The 21,501-nt window shown below is 35.3% G+C and overlaps 1 protein-coding gene across 3 annotated transcripts in view; it reads right to left on the bottom strand.

Moving 5' to 3' along the window:
* Positions 1-8,755: 8,755 nt before the first annotated feature.
* The window catches only part of PRP40C (pre-mRNA-processing protein 40C), a 91,485-nt gene continuing 78,739 nt past the window's right edge, over positions 8,756-21,501 (bottom strand). For all 3 annotated transcript variants that reach the window (XM_089786325.1, XM_089786327.1, XM_089786324.1), the window contains 8 exons: positions 20,658-20,741; positions 12,172-12,312; positions 11,827-11,933; positions 11,301-11,424; positions 11,058-11,201; positions 9,545-9,691; positions 9,320-9,442; positions 8,756-9,223 (listed from right to left, as the gene is read on the bottom strand). In XM_089786325.1, the coding sequence (XP_089642451.1) occupies positions 8,897-9,223; positions 9,320-9,442; positions 9,545-9,691; positions 11,058-11,201; positions 11,301-11,424; positions 11,827-11,933; positions 12,172-12,312; positions 20,658-20,741 (1,197 nt within the window). In that variant the 3' untranslated portion in view covers positions 8,756-8,896. The remainder of the gene's footprint in view (positions 9,224-9,319; positions 9,443-9,544; positions 9,692-11,057; positions 11,202-11,300; positions 11,425-11,826; positions 11,934-12,171; positions 12,313-20,657; positions 20,742-21,501) is intronic.

The following is a 21,501-nucleotide window of genomic DNA, read 5'->3' as shown; positions in this document are numbered from 1 at the left end:
ATGGTAGCTAGAATTTTTTCCCTTTTTGGATAGAATTTGTAAGTATGTCCAAATTTCTCACACTTATAACATTGAACTTTGGAGAAGTCTTTCCTATTGTGATTATTGTTTCCTTTTTTTTGGTCATTTTTCTTCCCTTTATGTTTAAATTTCCTCTTCTTCCCTTTGTTACTAGAGATTGAGAAAAGAGCTTGATTTTCTCCCTCTTGGTTTGAAATGATCCCTCTAGAAATTAGTCTTGATTCTTCTAAGGTGCAATCATTTTTAAGTTGATCAAAGATTGGTATTGAAGGTTTGCTGACGACTTGGATAAATGCTTCCCAAGATATAGGTAGCCCTCTAAGTGTTATTATGGATAATTCTTGATCGTCAACTTTATTTCCAATAGATGATAGTTGATTCTTTATTTTGGAAATTCTTCCAAAGTAGGATGAGATCGACTCTCATTTATTCATTTTTATATTCATAAGTTGATTTTTTAATGTTAGCAATCTACTTGAGTTATTAATCTTAAATGTATCCTTAAATGTTTTAAATACTTCAAATGCTTTCTTTAGATTTGAAATGGAAGGGAAAATGTGACCTTTTACTGAATCAACAATGATTTTTCTAGCTTGATTATTTTCGCCTTTTTCCAAGTGAATTTTTCTGCCTCGCTTTTAGGCATTGAAGTGTCTTCTTCAATAAATGATTCTAATTCCAACTCTTCGAGGATTGTTGTAATTCAAATTTTCCATGAGAAGAAATTTGTTTCTCCTTCAAGCCTATCCTCAACTCTAACAGTGCTTGCCATGATGTCACTTTTATTTTGTGATTTGAGAATTTGTTTTAAGTAATTTAGCAATCTCTCTACCAATTAGGCTCTGATACCATGTTAAGAAAAACAAATCAATTTGGTGGAGACTAAACTAACTTATATTGGCAAAAATATTGTACTGATTAGAGTATTATTCAATTTCCCTTTTGAGAATTATGATATATATTTGATTGACTTTCTTTTGCAATTTGGTTATGTTGATGACAATAACCATGAACTTCAATGGGAGCAGATCTATTTTATTGTACTGAAAGTATATTGCAGATCGAATTTGAAATGTATAGTAGACTAAATTTGTTGAGTTGAAGACTATGATTCACATTGCCTTGTGATTGATATTCTTCAGTAATCTTTGAAGGCATATTAATATATTGAGTAACATGCCCACATAGGGGCATGACCCTATGTGGTCACATTTAATATCACTTGTGACTGCCAATTCAAACTAATATGACTATCAATGATGATCGATTCTTAATCGACATTTAGTCCTTAATAAAGTTGATACTTATCATGTTTTCAATAATACACTTTTGATATATGATATATGTAAATATATATACGTTGATGATGATATATGTATATGTATATGTGTGTGTTTGTACATATTAAATCAAAGTTTCATATGTTAGATTTTCATCAACACATATATCTTATCATATATTATATGTAGAATTGGTTTCAATTGACTATGAGGCTACATTTCTCAACGCAAGCCACCAAAGATAATAGCAATAAAATAGAAAAGATCTCACTACTTTTGAAGATAATGAATCCCATAGCAAACACTCCAAGATTCTTCTACTCAAAACACAGCTTATAAATACCAGCATGCACTAGGTGAAACAATAGGTACTACAGAAAAGATAGTATTAATTTCATTCATAACAATGGTGCTACAATGAAATGAAATATAAAATCATCAATTTCATTGACCCTAAAACACTCGGCAATCTTCTTATTTATAGACAAGTATCTACAACTTTTGACGAGAAACCAACTTCATGACCTAGCTAACTCACCTATTGCCTTTATTTCCTGAATCTACAAGATCTATTGCTATCGTCACACGTAAAATGTTGTGGAAGAGGAAATTACACTTGAAAAGACATGAAAAGGAGGATGAAAAGAAGCATGGAATGGAAGAGGGGATTTCCCAAGGAAAATTTGATCCATAAATACTTATCTTTACACGCTTTTTCCATCAAATCTCTGTCAGTTATCTCCTCAAGGCACCTGATTATTGATTAGAGCACTCCACTTCTATGACAAATTTAAATGCATGGAAACATGCAATTGACAAAAAGGAATTTCTTTATATGTCATCATTAATTGTCTACCACATCATTAATATGTTTGTTAGCCAACAATGGCAGTGAAAGGCCAAATTCAAAGGGAATCCTAGCACATCCACCCACACGTCAAAAGGACTTGAGTTCCAAGACTCCCAGACACAGAACGTTGAATATCAACTCTTGTGAGTACAAAATAGATAGTGTCAAACTTAACAAAATATCGGTTTTTTGCTCTTCACCAAAAACAAAAAAGTTACATTGTCCAAACAAAACCGCTGGCAGCATGGCTTATGATGTTGAGTTGTCCTTGCACAATTGACAAGACCACTATTCGACATTTTCTCGTGTGACGGATGGATTTAATAAATGTTGGGTACTTTTGATGTGATGGTCATTTAAATTCAAATTACTAGCCAACTTTTTGTAAATGACACAAGATACTCAACCCGAGGAAGGATGTTACATCCAGGTAGATAATCGAAGGAAGAAAGCCACCACTAACAGTCACCCAAAATACAATGGAATAGCCAACGCAATGCTAACAAGCCACCACACACCCTACTAGGACTGAGGTCACACATGTCCACATAGCTTGTGACAACATACCCATGTTTTCTATCTTTCAGAGCCAAAACCACCAACCAAACACCCATGAAGGCGTGCCTACAATATCTTGGCCGAGTCGAACAAAACCAACTCAACCAGTGAGATCCTACCTCACGCAAAACCAAGACAAAAGAGGGTGCCATAAGGCAACCAAATGGTGAAAACCATTCCTCTAGCAGAGCAGACACCCAAGAAAACCAGAAAGAAGTGAAACTATGCCACCAAGCCAAACAAACCAAAAGAGGAAAGACAAAACCAAACCCACATTCCCCACAGCAAAATGTACCTTGCACTATGAATTTTGAACAACCCTATGATTGCCCAAAATCCAAACTACCAAGTTCATTCCGTCGGAAGAATGCTTGGGTGGAGCCGAAGCAACTCTGCCCTACAACAAACAACCACATGGAACAACAAAAAAAGCACAAAACCCGACCAAAGAGAGTCGAACAACCACCAAAATGATGCCAAGAAGTGATGGGGGAAACAAAACGACCCAAAAGAAAGAAAAGAAAAGATGGACTACATGAAAACCAAAAAAGATGCACAACTACAAAATGAAAAAGTAGCAGCAAAGGGGAAGAACACCAACCTAGAGCACTAGAATGTAGAGATGTTGTAGCGTCAGGACCTGCCTTTGGCCAAACACAAACCAGAACTAGTCCAACCCAAAAAAACACTTGCAAACCTGTGGAATGACTATTTATAGGTGGGGTGGCGACCTAAACAAAGACTTTTACTTGCAAAGCACAATTGCAATTATCAAACAAAGTGACAATATATTCATTCAAGCATCTTAAATAACCCATTGATCATGATAATTAAAAGGGTGCATCACTAGTACTTGTCCTTCATTAATGAAATTTGTCATGCGTCCAACTTAAGACTGTAGAAACCTTTTCCCATCGTCAAAGACACACAGGAACAAGCTCCTATCCAATCCAAAAATTGGTTCTTGAATACCACGAATTCCTATCACAAGGTTGGGAATCCTCACTTCCTTCTCCCACATGAAAGGGTCCAACATCCTGGATAGGGATGTGGGGACCTAAACATTGAAAATTGACACCAAAACAAAAGGCTTACCTCAAACAAGGTAAAGCACAAAGTGAAAAGAGGGGACCCAACTTTTTGCTCACAAAAAGTAGGGACGGGTATACAAGGCATAACAAGTTTCCAAAGTATATAAAAATAGAGTTGGTTGTGTTTTACACATGTTAGTATAAGAATTTCTAAAATTATGTAAGTCGTATAATTAATCTATTTGAAAATAGTCATATTAATTATTTTCAGAAATAAAAAATTAATTACCTCATGTATGATCCTATAATGTTATCATCCATAATTGGATGTTTTTAAGACCTATTAGACCCCAATTCAATGATTTCAAGATTCAAATGTCCATTATGCTTAATGTCAGTAACTTATCCTTTCTTTTCATGCATCTATAAATTGCCCTTGACCTTATGAAGTCAAAGCCCATCACTAGGGTCTCTTTTGAAATTTTAAATTGTGGTTGGCCTTTGATCAAATTTAAATTCCAAAATGAGGGAGTTAAGTATAAAAGAACTCCTCTACCCTCATTTGGCAACATTCACTCATTCAGTCTAATGCAAGCTATCAACCAAGCAATCAAGTTGTGTGATAGAGGATTTAGATTCAAGCTTTGAAGTCAAGCTTCTAAATTAAGACTTCAAAGCCTCCATTTCTTCAAGATTCGTCAAATCAAAGGCAATCTTCTCCACTTAATGCAAGTTTCACTTCCATGATGGCTAGCCAAGTGGAGGAATTCTCAATCAATCAAGAAATTTCATCCATTCAACATTTTCTTTCTTCTTCACATGTGGTTATCAAGCATATTTATATTTGAAATCTTGGAGTGGCAATCATAGATTTATGCATTTGAGAGCACATCTTGAATTCTACATATCATTTCAAGGTAGGATCTTTGGATTCCAAGAACATTCAAACATCTTCACGATTTTGAGAAATTATTACTTCCAGTCGTGTGGGTTTTATGCAAGTGAATCAACAATATATCTTTTTACATTATTTACTTTATGCAATTTCTATCATATTTGATAGTTCATCCATAAATAAGGGATTGACCAAGACAAACCCCTTTTCTAACATTTTATTCTTATCTTTGTGTACATAAATAGGCTTTGGAGTTGTCAGATCTTTTCTACGCAATACAAGAACAATTTGTGAAAAAGTCTCGTCTAAAAGCATAGTAACATGACGATGCATTCCCCCCCTTGTTTTGTTCTACATCCCAAAGATAGAGGCACGCTGATGGGACGCACCAGAGACTTTGAGACTCCATCCTCCTGTCCCCAGCAACACCACCAGATTCTACCACCTCCACCAAGAATGGAGGATGTCCCGATGTTGACTATTTTTTTATTTAACTATCTATGTTCTATGTTCTATGTTCTATGTTTGATGTTCCAATTTAGCAAGTATTTACTCTTTTACATCTTTATATCTTATATTGCAATACATCTTTTTATAACTAGCTAGTGTTTTGAATACCATATGTATAGTATATACATGTATACCCCTTAACAATTGACCCAACAAACCCCTCAACAACAACAATCACTGGAGGTTTAGGGTTGTGTGCAAAAATCATGATAGGAAGGGGGATGAGAGACCCCAACCTAATAGCTCTTGACACCATCGAGGAAGAAGTAGAGGTACTAAGCATCAAATCCATATGTGAACGATCACACAACCCTTGAGCAACAACATCCCCCTAACCTAAATTAGACCCAGTCACAGTAAAGCTAGAAACTATGCCATTGCAAGTGGACACAATACCAACAGGATCTCCATTACCACCCTCGCCACCAACGCCAAGGGTTTAAGATGCAGGAGTGGAAGTTGAAATTAAAGGACGGGAGGAGACAATGAGTAGGAGCAACATTGTGAATAGCACCCTAATTATACAATAGTTGCAAAGGATAACAAAATACAATAGATATTAACAATAAAGGAGCAAAGGATATAAGGGTATGGTTCTATTATTGATACAAATGGAGACAGTGATAAGAGGAAATGGGAGAAACCGATGTTTGACAATTGTGATAGTCTTCATTTCCTACTACTATTTCTTTTTAAGGCTAATGAGTATGTCATCAAGGTTCTCACAAACAAATTTATACTCCTTTGGTGTTATCTTTCCTCTCCATGGCCATCAATTACATTCTTCCAATGTTAAGGATCAATAAACTAAAAAATAGTTATTAGGTTTCCAAAGTATATAAAAAAAAGATTTAGTTGCATCTTACACATGTTAGTATAAGAATTTGTAAAATTGTGTAAGTTGTATAATTAATCTATTAAATAATAGTGATTTTAATTATTTTGAGAAATATATTTAATTACCTTGTGTATTATCCTATAAAATTATCATCCATAATTGGATGCTTTAGGACCTATTAAGCCCTAATTCGATGGAGTGAAATTTGAAATTAGAGGACAAGAGGAGACAATGAGTAGGAGTGACATTGTGAATAGCACCCTAATTATACAATAGTTGCTAAGGATAACAAAACACAATAGATATTAATAGTAAAGGAACAAAGGATACAAGGGCTTGGTTCTATTATTGATACAACAATGGAGACAGTGATAAGAGGAAATGGGAGAAACCAACATTTGACAATTGTGATAGCCTTCATTTCCTACTACTATTATTTTTAAGGCTAATGAGTATGTCATCAAGGTTCTCACGGATAAATTTATACTCATTTGGTGTTATCTCTCCTCTTCATGGCTACATGGGAGATCAAGGGGCGGCGTTGGAGGTAAACCTACCATGGCATCAACCTGCTAACTACCATTTCCACTCACAGAGCATTATTCCAATGTTAAGGATCAATAAACTAAAAAATAGTTATTAGGTTTCCAAAGTATATAAAAATAGAGTTAGTTGTGTCTTACACATTTTAGTATAAGAATTAGTAAAATTGTGTAAGTTACATATTAATCTATTAAATAATAATAATTTTAATTATTTTGAGAAATAAAAATTTAATTGTCTTGTGTATGATCCTATAAAATTATCATCCATAATTGGATGCTTTAGGACCTATTAGGCCCTAATTCGATGATTTCAAGGTTCAAATGTCCATCATGCTTAATTTTGGTAACCTGTCCTTTCTTCTTGTGACATTTTAAATTGGGGTTGGCCTTTGATCAAATTTAAATTCCATAATGAAGAGTTAATTATAAAAGAACTCCTCTCCCCTCATTTGGCAATATTCACTCATTCAATCTAATGCAAGTTATCAACCAAGCAATCAAGTTGTGCGATAGAGGATTTAGATTCAAATTTTGAACTCTAGCATCTAAATTAAGACCTCAAAGCCTCCATTTCTTCAAGATACATCAAATCAAAGGCAGTCTTCTCCACTTAATGCAAAGTTCTCTTCCATGATTGCTAGCCAAGTGGAGGAATTCTCAATCAATCGAGGAGTTTCATCCATTCAACCTTTTCTCTATTCTTCTTCATATGTGGTTATCAAGCATATCTACATCTGAAATCTTCGAGTGGGAATCACAGATTTATACTTTTGTGAGCACATATTGAATTTGACATATCATTTCAAGGTCGAATCTTTGGATTCCAAGCACATTCTAACATCTACATAGTTTTGAGCAATTATTACTTCCATTGACATGGGTTATATGCAAGGTGAATCAGCAATATATCTTTTCACATTATTTACTTTATGCAATTTCTATCATATTTGAAGTCAATGCATAAATAAGGGTTGAAGTTGATGCATAAATAAGGGTTGACCAAGACAAAACCCTTTTCTAACATTGTATTCTTATCTTTGTGTGCCTAAATCATATCTTTTCTAGCCAATGCAGAAACAATTTGTGTAAAAGTCTCAGCTAAAAGCATAGTAACATAGGACGCATCCCCCCCTTTTTGCCCTAATCCCAAAGACGGTGACGCACCAAGGACTTCGTTCCCCGTCCCCAACAATGCCACCATATTCTGCCACTTCTATCAAGGCTATGTTGACTATTTGTTGATTCAACTATTTATATTTTATGTTCTATGTTCAATGTTCCAATTCAATGCAATATTCAAGTATTTACTCTTTTACATATTTATATCTTATATTGTAATACAACTTTTCATAACTATCATTTTACATATCATGTGCATTTTTAATACATTTATAATTCTATTTATGTATGTCATATGATTCTAAGTTTTCTATTTACTTCAGCTACAATTTACATTTCAAGTATGTGATGATTTTTTCATTTATGTTCTTCATTTATGCATGTTAGCTACTACTTGATGATGTTATAATGTTTTTAAGTTCTATTCAATCAATGGTGCCTGAAATAAGTTTTAGATCGTTAAAATCTCTAAATTTCAAGAGTTTTTTCACTTTGCCAATTCATAGTGATTCATAGCTGATTCTGATCCGATCCACGATTCAAGTCAGCCTTGCCCATTCCACATTTTAGTTCTTTGTTTATAAGTGAACAATGTTGAAATTACCAATGTTGAGGAGCCCTTAAAGTTGCCTTAATGAGATCACTGATTACTGTTTTCCTTTTTCAACAGAACAAACAATAATAAGTATAATACAATCCATTTATTTGCATGATACGGCAATCGTAAAATTTAATTAAGAAGACATTTTTTGCTTAGATAAGATGAAATTTCAATACCATTTTATTTATAGGTTATGCACCTTAAGTAGAGAATTCACTTTATATTAGGCTAACATGAAGCCCAGGTCGACGATTATAAAATTTGATTACAATTTGTGAGAGGAAGAGTGATCCAAGTGCCTCTCAGTCGAAAATTTGGTATCTATACCTAAGCATCCGTGGCTAACATAAGTTTCTTCCAAAAGTCTAGCAAACCTTATAAAGTAACGATAATGGAATTGCTTAATGGCATATCATAGAACCTACTATTCTATCCATTACACATGCAGCAGTGCTATTGATTAGCAACATATACAGAAAAAAAACTGCAGCCCTGGCACTTTAGTAGTGGAAATTAAGAAGCCTAAAATGGCCTTAAATCTTATTATAAAAGAACTGTACAGCCCAAACAAAGCCATGACCGCAATATCAATTAATGGAAGTAGACATTAATATTACATCTCATTGTGTGAAAAACGTATTTACAAAATTACCTACGGCTCTGGGTTTTTCTTGATCTTGGTGATCGTTTTCCAGTATCTGTAGAGGTTAATTTATTGTCATTGTCTGCATTTAGCTTGACCTCATTCCTCTCTGAAGTGGCAACCTTTAGCCTTCGTTGAACATCTTCAGCATACCTATGCCACCATACTTCTCGCTCTCCCCGTGGCATCCTAACATACCTTGGATCTGGTTTCAAAAGGCGCTTTGCCTCAGACCATGATGTAAGAATGTTCTTTTCATCTTCAAGATACTTGGCTGTTGAATCAACAACAATAACATCTGCCAGAAGTGACCGATAGTCCCGCACGCAACGCTGAACATAACAATCACCCTGACTATTTTAGAACTATAACCAGTTTATTTAAAATGATATTGCTACAACTCAAGACTTCAGATTCAAAAGATTCACCTCATACAATCCATTGACATGTTCACGGAAAAGCCTCTCCCGATCTGCTGGATCCAATTCAGGATTAACAGCACGGCCTAAAGGATCCTTCTCCAACTTAGGTTTTGACTCGGTCCAAGATGCCTGAAAAATTGAAAATCATAGGATCAATGTTCAGTAAAAGGAGGAGATGAATATGAATGCCAGGTAAACAGTTCTAAACGAGACGTCTGAAAAGAAAATCACCTCAGGATCTTTTATCTTTTCTGTTAGCAAAGCTTGATATGAGGTGACTGCATCCTTCCTCCTTGCTTTCACCCGCACTCTTTCCATTTCCTGCTCCTCTCTTTCTTTCCTTTTCAACATCTCTCGTTTCCTTTCTTTCAGCTTCTCCTGCATATTTACCGAAGGTTAAGGGAAAAAAAATCAGTACACCTGTTTTCAATTTTCTGGTCAAATAAATCAGCCAATAATACTTCCTTCAATTGATTTTTCAAGCAATAATGTTGGGGCTCTTTCTAAAAAAAGCATTGCCTAATATTGAAATAAAGTTCAGCAGATTTTTTTTTTTTAAATCGATTCATTCTAGCTTTGTCATTAAACAAATAGAGCTTAAGGTTAAATTTTCATGCTTCCTTCAATGATGATAATGAGCTTTCTGAAGACCCATATGATGCTAATTGTTGACATTATTAATATCCTATTGAACAATGAATATTTATTATGACATCTTGGTTTGACAAATCAGAAATGAAGAAGCCAATATTTCCCTGGTTATCTGTCTTTCATGAGAGGAAAATGTTTCAGGGATGCCGAATGAGGACAGAACATTTCCACTCAAATCCCCTTCCCTAAAAAATTGGTGATGTCTTACGATGAGGGACTTCTACAGGGAACATACCCTAAAGCCTGAAGGAGTACCCTAGCATGATGCCCTGATCATATCTCTCTCTCTCTCTCTCTCTCTCTCTCTCTCTCTCTCTCTCTCTCTCTCTCCATGTGAGTTGGTTACTCAAGAAATTAAAAAAACTCCGAGATACATTGAATCCATAACTAGTCCCATTCCTTTCTACAAAGGAAGAGCTAATTAAATACCACTATTTAAATATTACATCTTATTGTTATACTTGATCAATTATTGTACTGTGCTCTCAATTCAGCATCATATATATGCGCACACGCACATGGAACCATGGCTCCAGACACATTATCAAATCCTGGAAACTCGGGAACACTCAAAGTAGCATTTCTATTATCCCATTCCATTCCTTTCTAATTATCCCAGAAACACCGGAATACATTATCCCATTCCTTTCTACAAAGGAAGAGCTAATTAAATACCACTATTTAATTAATACATCTTATCATTATACGTGATCAATTATTGTACTGTGCTCTCAATTCAGTATCATCCATATGCGCACACACACATGGAACCATGGCTCCAAACACATTATCAAATCCTGGAAACTCGGGATTTCTATTATTTGTGGTGGTGGTGTTCATTACAATTATATGATGCTATGATGTATTCTAAACTTGACTCCTGCTTTTCAGCGGCAAATATGAATGTATTTATATTTTTTATAACTCTTTTTGTGGATGAACCACAGCCCCAAAAAAATTGCTCAATCCATCCAGTAAACTCCCATACCCAGATCCGAACTTGAGTAAAATTGAGAGAAACTACAACATTGGTACCGTTGACTTGAAATTTCATGTGTTAACATTGAAGGTATTAACTACACGTCCATCTCACCTCTTCTTCCCGCTTTGCTTTGGCAGCCCGCTCAGCTTCTTGTTCTACTGCTCTCAATCCTGAGACATATTCATTGAATAAAGCCTCTCGATCTTCTCGTTTCACTGCTTTGTATCTTGAATCACCACGCAAGCCATCTTTGATCTATATGGACAGCAACAAATTCAGTACACAGCCCAAAAAATAAATAAGAGCAGCATCATATGGAAAACAGTAATGCATATATAGAGACGAGTAGCATACCCTTGACCAACGGCTATTTGCATTAATATCACCCTTTTCACGTAGCATAGCTTTAAAACTAGCAACAGCTGCAGCTTGGATGGCCTTCACTTTCTCTTCCACTGCTTTCCTCAGAGGAAGAACTCTACAAGAAGTTTTCCAAAATTATTATTATTGGTTTATTAATTGTAATTTTAAACTAAAGATACTTTACAACTAGCAATAGAGTGGTATGGATTCAAACAGGTACCCAGCCCACAATAATAAGAGTTCATGCATTTGTAGTAAACTGTAAAACTACACTTAAAGAAGCGTGTACAGCATCAATTTCCTGTAATGGAAACATGCATCTTGATGGTAATTTTACAGCATTATAAATTATTATCTTAGGGTTTGCACTCCATTTAATTACGCTACAGATATTCTGCAATCCAAATGCTAGACATAAGTATGCAGGTTTCATATATAACTGACAAAGAAAACGTCAAAATCGCACTACTAAATCAATTCTAAGTGGCAGTCATTACAAAGAATATCAGGCGCACACCTTTCATTTAACAATGACTCCCTCTCTTTACGATCCAGTGCTTCAAATCGTGGGTCATAACCCCATTTTTTAGCAAAAGTTGCATAATCTGTTTTGTAAGTTATATCCTGAAACAAGACGCCAAATGAAAACACAGCAAACCTATAAAAATATCATTTAAAGCCATTGGAAATATCCACAAGTAAAATATAAGTACATAGATGATAACCAAATATATTAACAACTGGAAGAGGCAAGGATAATATACAATTAGGAGATGAAACCATCTTGGACTTATTATTTCAAGAACTGGTGAATGGACCTACTAAGGCAAAATATCAAGTAAAGAAGCAAAAAAATCCATACATCTGAAGCTTCTTCTAAAAGTTGTTTAAAGCCCTCAATGACAGCCTTTTGAGCTGCTCGTTTTTCTTTTCTCTCTTCATCTGCACGAGTGCGAACATAGTGATCAAATATAGATCTGCGTTCAGTGTAGCCTGGGATAGCCTGTAACAAAAGAAACCAATATCTTCAATAAATTGATGTTAAAAGGGCATCCAAAATACAAATTTTACTTACAATCCTCGAACACAATACTCCTAGGGTCCTACCTTTGCAAAAATTGATCCCACAACCATTAAAAAAACATGAAACAGAATATCCATATTATATACATAATTTTCAAATTCATAAATCATTTAAAACTTGATAACCTAGTTTTCTTCATAAGGGTGACAACACAAAGGCAAAGGTATTATCATCTATGTTCCGCTGAGTTTCCAAGATGGGGAGGCGAGGGGACAGCGGTAAGGCAAAAAAAATTTCCGATTTTGGGGATGGGGAGCAAATGGGAATGGCTATATAACAATAGGGAAACTTAAAATATATAGAGAAATTTAAAATATATATATGAAAACATAGATAAAGCATGTACTTTAAATAATAGAACCTTAAAACATAAGAATCAACTAGCATACCGATTCGTCTCAGAAGGCAGAGGCTTCCGCATCGGGATGTGGATGGATGCGGGATGTGCTTCTGGAAGCCCTGCAGATGCTGGCCGAATGCCAGCCGCAGGCTCCTGGATGCATCTGGAAGCCAAAGACAGATGCATGGCTGGCTTTTGGCCAGCATCCGCAGGGCTTCTGGACGCATCCGGGAGCATCTGCAGGCCCAGCAGCCTTTAAAGTGGAAAAAAAACCATTAAAAACATTTTATAAGACTTAAGTTGCCAATTAAACATGTGTTGTAATTGCTTTTTTAGGTTATTTTTGCTATGAAACCCTAAAACGACCCTAAAGATGAATATTGAAGCATTCACAACTCATTTTGGAACTTTGTTTGCACCTACAGACACTTCTCATTTGGTCTCCAGTTTTCATTGTCATTGTGAAGCCAAGTTCAGCATTTTCAAAGAGGATTGATCGAAGAGGGAGAGATAGCTTTCTCAAAGGAGTTTAAATCATTCAAGGTAAGTGATCAATCCCATTCTTGAGTATTTTGATGAATTTTTTTTCGTTTTGATGATTTTTTTCAAGTTTTTTGAAAAAAAAAATTAAGCTTTTCTTTTCTTTTCTTTTTTTTGAAAGATATTTAGAAGCAAGTTTGGGTATCTATTTTAGTAGTTTTTTCTCACCTCTTTCCACTTGTATGCATGATGTTCATAGTTGTTAGGACCTAATTAAAGTTTATTTATTTTCTTATAGAATAGGTTGCAAAAAACTAGGCAAGAATGGATACTGGTGGTAGTGCTAGTCAAAGTTTAGTGAGGGGCCAAGGAGGGGAGGGGACTAATAATTTCAAAATTGATAAATGTTCTCCTTTGCGAAGACATACAACACAGATATCACAAGTTTCAAGGGGTGGCTCATATTATTGGAAGTGCAATTATTGTCAAAGTAACAAAGGAAAACCTTTCAATAGCTCATATTCCCAAGTGAAGCTTCATTTTATCAGCCCCGCTGGCAAAGGATTTGAAATGCGCAAAAGCAAAAATGGTACTAGGATGACTAGTGCAGAAATACTTTCATTTGTAAGAGAACAAGAAGTTGATGCATTGATCAATAGATCAAAAAAAAGCTACTATCAAGGTCCTTCCTCAAAGAGCAAGTTGCATGCACCCATTGAACCAATTGCATCCTCCCAAAACCCATTCTTGGAAGTACCTGTGCCAGGAGAGGATGAGGAAGAAGTGGGAATTTCAACCCGCAAAAGAGACCCATCGCACACCACATTTAAATTGGAGGCAAGAGACTGTGCTGATGAAGGTATTGCACATTGCCTCTATGCAAATGGGCTTCCTTTCAACTTGGGGAGATCGCCATATTGGAAGGAAATGGTGGCAGCAATCAAAGAATCACCAGCTGACTACACAAGCCCGAGGTATGAAAAGGTGCATACGACTCTATTGCAACAAGAGAAGACACATACAGAGAAAGACCACCAACCAATCAAAAAATCTTGAAAAACTTCGAGTCTAACTATTATGTCAGATGGTTGGAAGGATACAAGAATCCAACCACTAATTAATGTGATTGCAGTTTCCCCCAAGGGGCAATGTTCTTGAAGGCTATTGATTGTGAGGGAGCAAGTGAAGGATTCTGAATTCATTTCTAGAATTCTCATCTAGGCCATCGAGATGGTGGGTAGTGAGAATGTGGTACAGGTGGTCACAGACAATGCCAAAAATTGCAGGGGTGCGAGTATTTAAGTTGAGATTCGGTATGAGCATATTTTTTGGATCCCATGCACTGTTCACTCCCTTAACTTGATCATGCAAAGGATTGGCACTGAAGTAGAGTGGGTGAAGAAAATATATGAAGAGGGGGAGGACATAGAGATGTTTGTGACCAACCACCACATGTCACAATCCATTTTTAGAACATACTCCAAATTGTAGTTGCTAAAGGTAAATTAATTTTTTTTAATTACTAAGTTTCATGGTTTTCTAATTTAGTTAAAAATTAAAATTTATAATTATATTGTCAATTGACATTGTGATATTGCTTTCAAGATTTAACTATGTGATTTTTGAGTCAAACTCATTGACCCATGTTTCATGAGTAGTGATTCAACATGAATCCATCTCTCATGACAATAAATGGAACACTTAGCACTCATTGGATCTAGCTGATGCTCACAGGGGTGAAGCACCGGAACTTCCCGAGAGGTCACCCATCCCAATACTACTCCAGCCTAAGCATGCTTAACTACGGAGTTTCCTCCATGGTTAAACCCAAAGCTTGCAACCCCATTTGCAAAACCTTCACCAAGTGTTGTGTCTTATGGACCATTCATTAGAAAGCCCCTTAAGCTCATCAATTGATAAGTCAAATCCTAATAGCAATATCACAATTTGACTTGCTGTGGAAATTATCTCCTACTTATCAATTGACATATTGTTAACTTGCTTAGGTTGTTGAGACCCATTTTGCATCTCATACAATTGTTATGAGACGACTCCTCAAGGTAAAAGCTGCATTAAGCCAAATGGTCATCGGTAATCAATGGGGCGTATGGAAGATCTCAAATTTAGAAAGAGTAGAAAGGATCAGGAATTTTGATCTTGAATGAGAGTTGGTGGGCTCGTGTGGCATATGTATTGGATTTCACCAAGCCCATTATGACTATGCTTTGTTTTGCTAATATAGATACACCTTGCTTGGGGGATGTGTATGATGGCATGGACACCATGGTTGAGAAGGTAAAACATTATATACAAGCACATGAGAGTGACCACACAATGCAAAGCCTTATGCAAACAAGTGCAAGCAATTATCCACCATCACTAGAATAAGATGACTACCCCATTGCACCTCCTTGCATATGCCTTATCTCCTAGGTACTACAGTGAGGAGGTAGTTGGTATGCCAGGTAGATTTTCACCATTTGTGGATGAGGAGGTTGCTGAGGAGTGCCACAAAGCTCTTACAAAACTCTTCCCACTAGAAGAAATGCATGAAAAAGTGAGGGAAGAATTTGGGTTGTTTGCTTCAGGGTTAAGGCATTCTCCATTTGCACTGAAGGAACTTGATAGAATGGGAGCTATCACATGGTGGTACATGTATGTTCAACCTTTCAAGCATCTTCAACCTTTTGCAATCTCAAGGTCCTATCACAAGTAAGTATTTTATTTTGTTTTGTAAATTCGTTTTAAACTTTTATGTTTACACTTACATTCTAGAATTTAGTGTTTCGCACATTCTTTAAAATTAATTTGCTTTTCATTTGTATGTTTTGTGACAACTATCTAGATTGCTAATTCTTCTACTGCTGAAAGGAATTGGAGTACATAGTCCTTTATCTATTCAATGAAGCGCAACCGGTTGGGCTCAAAGAAAGTTGAGGACTTGGTCTTTGTCCACACCAACTTGTGTCTTTTGTTGCGTAAGAATGATCATTACAAGAAAGAGGCAACAAAGCTTTGGGATGTAGCCCCTGAATGTGCAGATTTGGATGCAACACTTCATGATCTTATTACAGTTGGAGATGGCATGATGATAGTGTGGCACGTGGTGCATCTAGCATAAGTGGAACCATGTTTGGTTCAAATGATCTTTTAGTAGTTGGAGATGATGATGAGAATGTGAATTTTCTTACGAATCCCTATGATTCAGAGTCAAGACTCTGATTGATTGAATCTCCAGACTTCAATCATTAACTATGTTTTTATTTTGTTGAAATCTTGAACATGACCTATTTTAACTTATTGTCTAACAGGAAACGCTAATGTTGGACAAGCACATATTGATATTGATATATCATATGAATTTTGAAACATCTTGAATTTTTATAAAGGGTCAAGTATCATAGATTCATAGTCATACTATCAAATGATTTGTTTTTGTATATTTCTTGCATTTCTTTGCATATTTTAGTATATTTGATATTTCTTCCATTTCTTTGCACATATATATATATATATATATATATATATATATGTTTCCTCCCGCATCCTGTATCCGCTTCGGAATCCGCATCCGAATCGGCAACTTAGAGAATCAGCAGAATTCATATGCCAATTTTGTGTTACTTTGAGAGTCAAAAGTCAAAGACCCCTAGGTGTCCCAAAGTCTCCAGGACGGGGACGGCTGAAAATGTACTGGGGACATGTCCCCAGGTAACACTGGTTATCATCAATTTTCAAGACAAACATTTCAGTTTCTGTAACACAAACTGCATTCAATTACATGGATTATTAGTGCATTTGAGTAAGCATCTAGTGAAACTTTTATTGCAGAAATAACTTATAAGCATAGCAGAAGCTGCATAAAGAGATTAAAAAAGCTAATGCAAATGCAATTTCAGTGTGCCGGATGTTTATCAGAAAGTATACACATAAGGCCTGTCAGTCAATATTGGCAGCAAAGAACAAAGATAATCACATCCCATGGTTGTATTATAGTGGCCTTTGCTCCAGATTTTAGTTAACTCTAGCGACTTGGTTTATAATATAAACAGGATCATCATTTTCAGAAATGTAGAAGAAATTGTTTGGACTACTTCTTTGTGGGAATTTCATGGCAAACTAATGACCTAACAGACATCACAATCCCATCTCGAAAATGTGCCAAAATCCATTGAAGTAGCAGCAATAATAGGCACTTGCTGAATGCGGTTAGTAGCCTTCTCAAGACAAGTAGATGGACGACCTAATCATGTGAATAGCTTCTTGCACATGAATAGGGCATGTATACCAAACAAGAAATATAGTGAAGCAAATTCATTTCTTTTTTAATAATGTTTACACAAGACTAAGCATTTCTAAATTAATCTACCTCAATCAGACGAGGGAAGCGGGCGAGAGTGAGGGAGAACATTAAATGATAAATCATATACTCAAGAAGGTATTGCCATTGTAGCTTTGAGTCTTGCAACGATTACCAACAGAAAATTACTGAGGATGACCAGTAGCCATCATACGAGTTGTATTAGTAATAAGTTTGAGCCCTCAAACTTTGACCATCCCTTTGGCAGATAGAAAGATGATGTTCTTGAGCCTACCACTCATAAGTTCTAAAATACCAGATGAGAAAAACCATGATCATGACCAGATTCATTGTGTTCTATAGTGAATTAGTGATAGCAATACAATAGGACAAAACAAGTCAAAAGAACAATTTTGCATATGGGAAACATCTTGGATATAGGTGTTGGTCATGGCTTGCAGCCTATAAATGTGAAACCTGGGATAAAGCAGCTCGTAGTATTTAAGACTCCACAAATTGTTTATATATCAAATTAAAAGCCTAGTTACCAGATTCGTGACGAGGAGACCGGATTCAGATTCAGATCCAATCCAGATTCGTGCCAGGATTTGTCCAGATCCGGGCAGGATCCTTGTTTTGGACTGTGGATCCATCCGGATCCACGAACCGCAAATCCGGACGAATCGGGTCAAATCCAGACCCTGAACGAATTCGTCACAAATCCACATGAATTTGTCTTGAATCCCCAAGGACCCACAGGCCAAACTTGAAATATATATATATATACACTCACAAATCCTCATGAATCATATTGGGAAAAATAGAAAATCACGAATCCATGAATCCGATTAACATGCCCGAATTGGATTCGTATCCCGAATCAGTAACTAAGGAAAAAACCAAATGATAAGATATATATTTTTGAAGAAACCAAATTATCCAGTAGCTGTGAATAACCCACCTACACTAAATCACAAACCCAGAGGCTCAAGTAATACTCTACATTGTATCCCTAAAGATAAGAAATAAGAAGAACGTGGAATTGGGATACCTGAAAATGTTTGTCATTCACATTCACCTCTTAACTAAAAAAAATCATCCCTGCAGTAATATTCTTGAAACAAAAGAACAAAGATATAGAACGAGCACGTTTCCATCTTGCCATAAATCTTATATGTGCCTTTTAAGTCTCAAAAGTGTAAATAGAACCACAATTGAAATGTAAAAAAATAGGAATTTTGTACATATCAGATTATGATTAGACAAGTTTGTAATAGTTCGGCTTTTTCAAGAAACAATCTAACTAATTTAAAAATATCTAACTAATAATATAATACACAAGAGCTCCAGTTACAAGAATGCGTGGAGATGGAATATCACAAATTAATAATAATTATAAGCCAAGGTCTGCTTACAAGCCAATCCAGACTATGAAATCTCCTAGAAGCTAGGACCTATTACTTACATATAATGTATTAATAAACTAATAAATTAATATCTTACTAGGGATGTCCAAAAATTGATAAAAAAAATCGTCAAGGTATAAGTCAATGGATTGAAGTGTTATCATTCTAATTGAGCTTTGAACTAACACTTTATTTGTTCTGGCAGTGGCATCTCAAGTTTTTGGATACCTCAATGCACATTTTAGATCTATCTTACAATATATTTGTGCTAGTAAGATTTTAGGCATTATAGTTTTCTATTTATTTAACTGCTAAAACCTAAAATTATATTTTAGGTTTCTACTTCCTAATTTTCTGTGTATTGTACAAAATTGTATCAAAGGGATAGGTGGTTGTTGGGCATAAATTTTTCCTAATTTCTTGATCATTATTAAGAAAATAATCATTTGCTAATTGTTAGTTTCTAATATGGGTTTCCAAGTTCTAATTTAGAACTTTATTTCTCCCGGTCAAAATCCTAGTACTCAATTAAGGTATAGGTTTCCTTAATTCTTAATTTTGGATTGACTAAACAGGTAACCAAGATTTTATCTTTGGAAAAAGAATGTCGTCCCCAAATCAATAAGAACTGAAATTTTTTACTTGAGGGAGAAAACAAGATTATATTTTAGGTTTCTACTTCCTATTTTTCTGTGTATTGTACAAAATTGTATCAAAGGGATTGCTGGTTGTTGGGCATAAATTTTTCTTAATTTCTTGATCATTATTAAGAAAATAATCATTTGCTAATTGTTAGTTTCTAATATGGGTTTCCGAGTTCTAATTTAGAATTTTTTATTTCCTGGTCAAAAACCTAATACTCAATTAAGGTATAGGTTTTCTTAATTCTTAAATTTGGATTGACTAAACAGGTAACCAACATTTTATCTTTGGAAAAAGAATGATGTCCCCAAATCGATTAGAACTGAAATTTTTTACTTGTGAGGGAGAAAACAAGAAATTGTTTAGTAAGAGGACGAGAAATATTCCCAACACTTCAGATGTTGAATAGGAGCTTCGCACCTAAAGGGTTGTTTCAGGAAAATCCAAATCCCCAGTGTGATTCTTTCGCTTAGGCATAAGAAAAACAGTATACTGAGAGAGTATCTTACGTTGTATGGTTCACATTGGAATAAACATATTCAATCTACTCAGGAACATATGTTTGGCTGTGGTCAGAAGAATGTTTTCAGAATGTTTTCTAGATGCATGATTGGTGCCAGTTTGTTTCTAATCAGCAGATAAGATACCACTTCTGTGTGCATGAGTTCCACTTCCACTGAGGCAGTTTTATCATCACTTCAATAGTTATTTGATTACAAATTCTGGTAATACTTTGTCCAGTCATAATGACATTTGGTTGACATTTAGCAAAAGCATGTTGTCTTTTTCTTACAATCTTAAAATTCAACCTGGTATGGATTGAAGTCACGACATAGAAGCTGACCTTTCAAGTGGATTTCCTCTTCTATGGTATACAACTGTCTTTCACTTAAAAGAAATAGGACATCTCAAAATAAAATACCATGAATGAATTTTAACAAGCATTATATTAGAAGGAAAATACGAAATATAAATCAAACACACAAGCCTTATGTCCTCGCTTACTACTGAATATTTCATAAATCCAACAAACCTGTTTCAGGTAGATCCAGTTGTACGAAAGCCCCAAAATTCCTAGTCTTTAGACACAACAAACCTTAAATCGTGGGTCAAAAATGATCTTCGGTAATTCCTTTTCCCATTTTGAAAATGGCGCCACTCCTTTCTCTTTAAGCATTTCCTGCACATAGCTGCATAGTGTCAACATTTGTTCTAAAAGCCAATGTTGATATGGTCTAAAAATCAAACTGGAAAACAAGCTCAGTGGATCAATGATCTAAATTCTGCAATAGAAGTCTACAATGTTGCATGGAAATGGGTGTGCAATCAAACCTGATACATACGTATGCTAGACATTTTTGCCCTTTAGAATTATAAAACAAACTGGATCTTGGCAATGCAATTTGAAAATCGCACAGTTTACACTTACAGAAAATTGTTCCAAGTTCCAACAAAAACGGTTCCGAGTTTTATGTCTTGAATTTTCAATTAAAAAATTTCTAGACAATTAAAATCACTTGTCAATTATCCTGAGGGAGTAAGATTGCATAATAAGTTCATAACAATATGCATAGATATCTGGTCTTCCCTCGGTACCGTTTGTTAACATTAAAAAAAGTTACACATCAAAACCAGAAATCTATGTCAAAGAATGAATTGTCACACCCACCTGCACATAAACAGTAGTCATATGATCATTTTGCTACACTGTGGATGCCTCTTAGTAAAAATACAAAAATTAAAACCTATGGTTATAATTCTAGATTATGCACAAGAGTGCTATTTTTCTTCCTGAAGAATAGCCTAATACTGGAGTTTTACTTCTGTCATTTACTTTTAAAGGATATAGTAAAATAAAAAATGCATGGACACTGGTACATCTACAAATATCAGATACAGCTGTGCCACTTTTGATAACCACTAATATTGATATGGCTGGA

This window comes from Cupressus sempervirens, chromosome 6 (genome assembly GCF_028749045.1).
Source record: "Cupressus sempervirens isolate cs-2001-9-10 chromosome 6, ASM2874904v1, whole genome shotgun sequence".
Taxonomy (NCBI): Eukaryota; Viridiplantae; Streptophyta; class Pinopsida; order Cupressales; family Cupressaceae; genus Cupressus; species Cupressus sempervirens.
The sequence above is the reverse complement of the archived record's forward strand: the minus strand, read 5'-3'. Positions and strand labels throughout refer to the sequence as shown.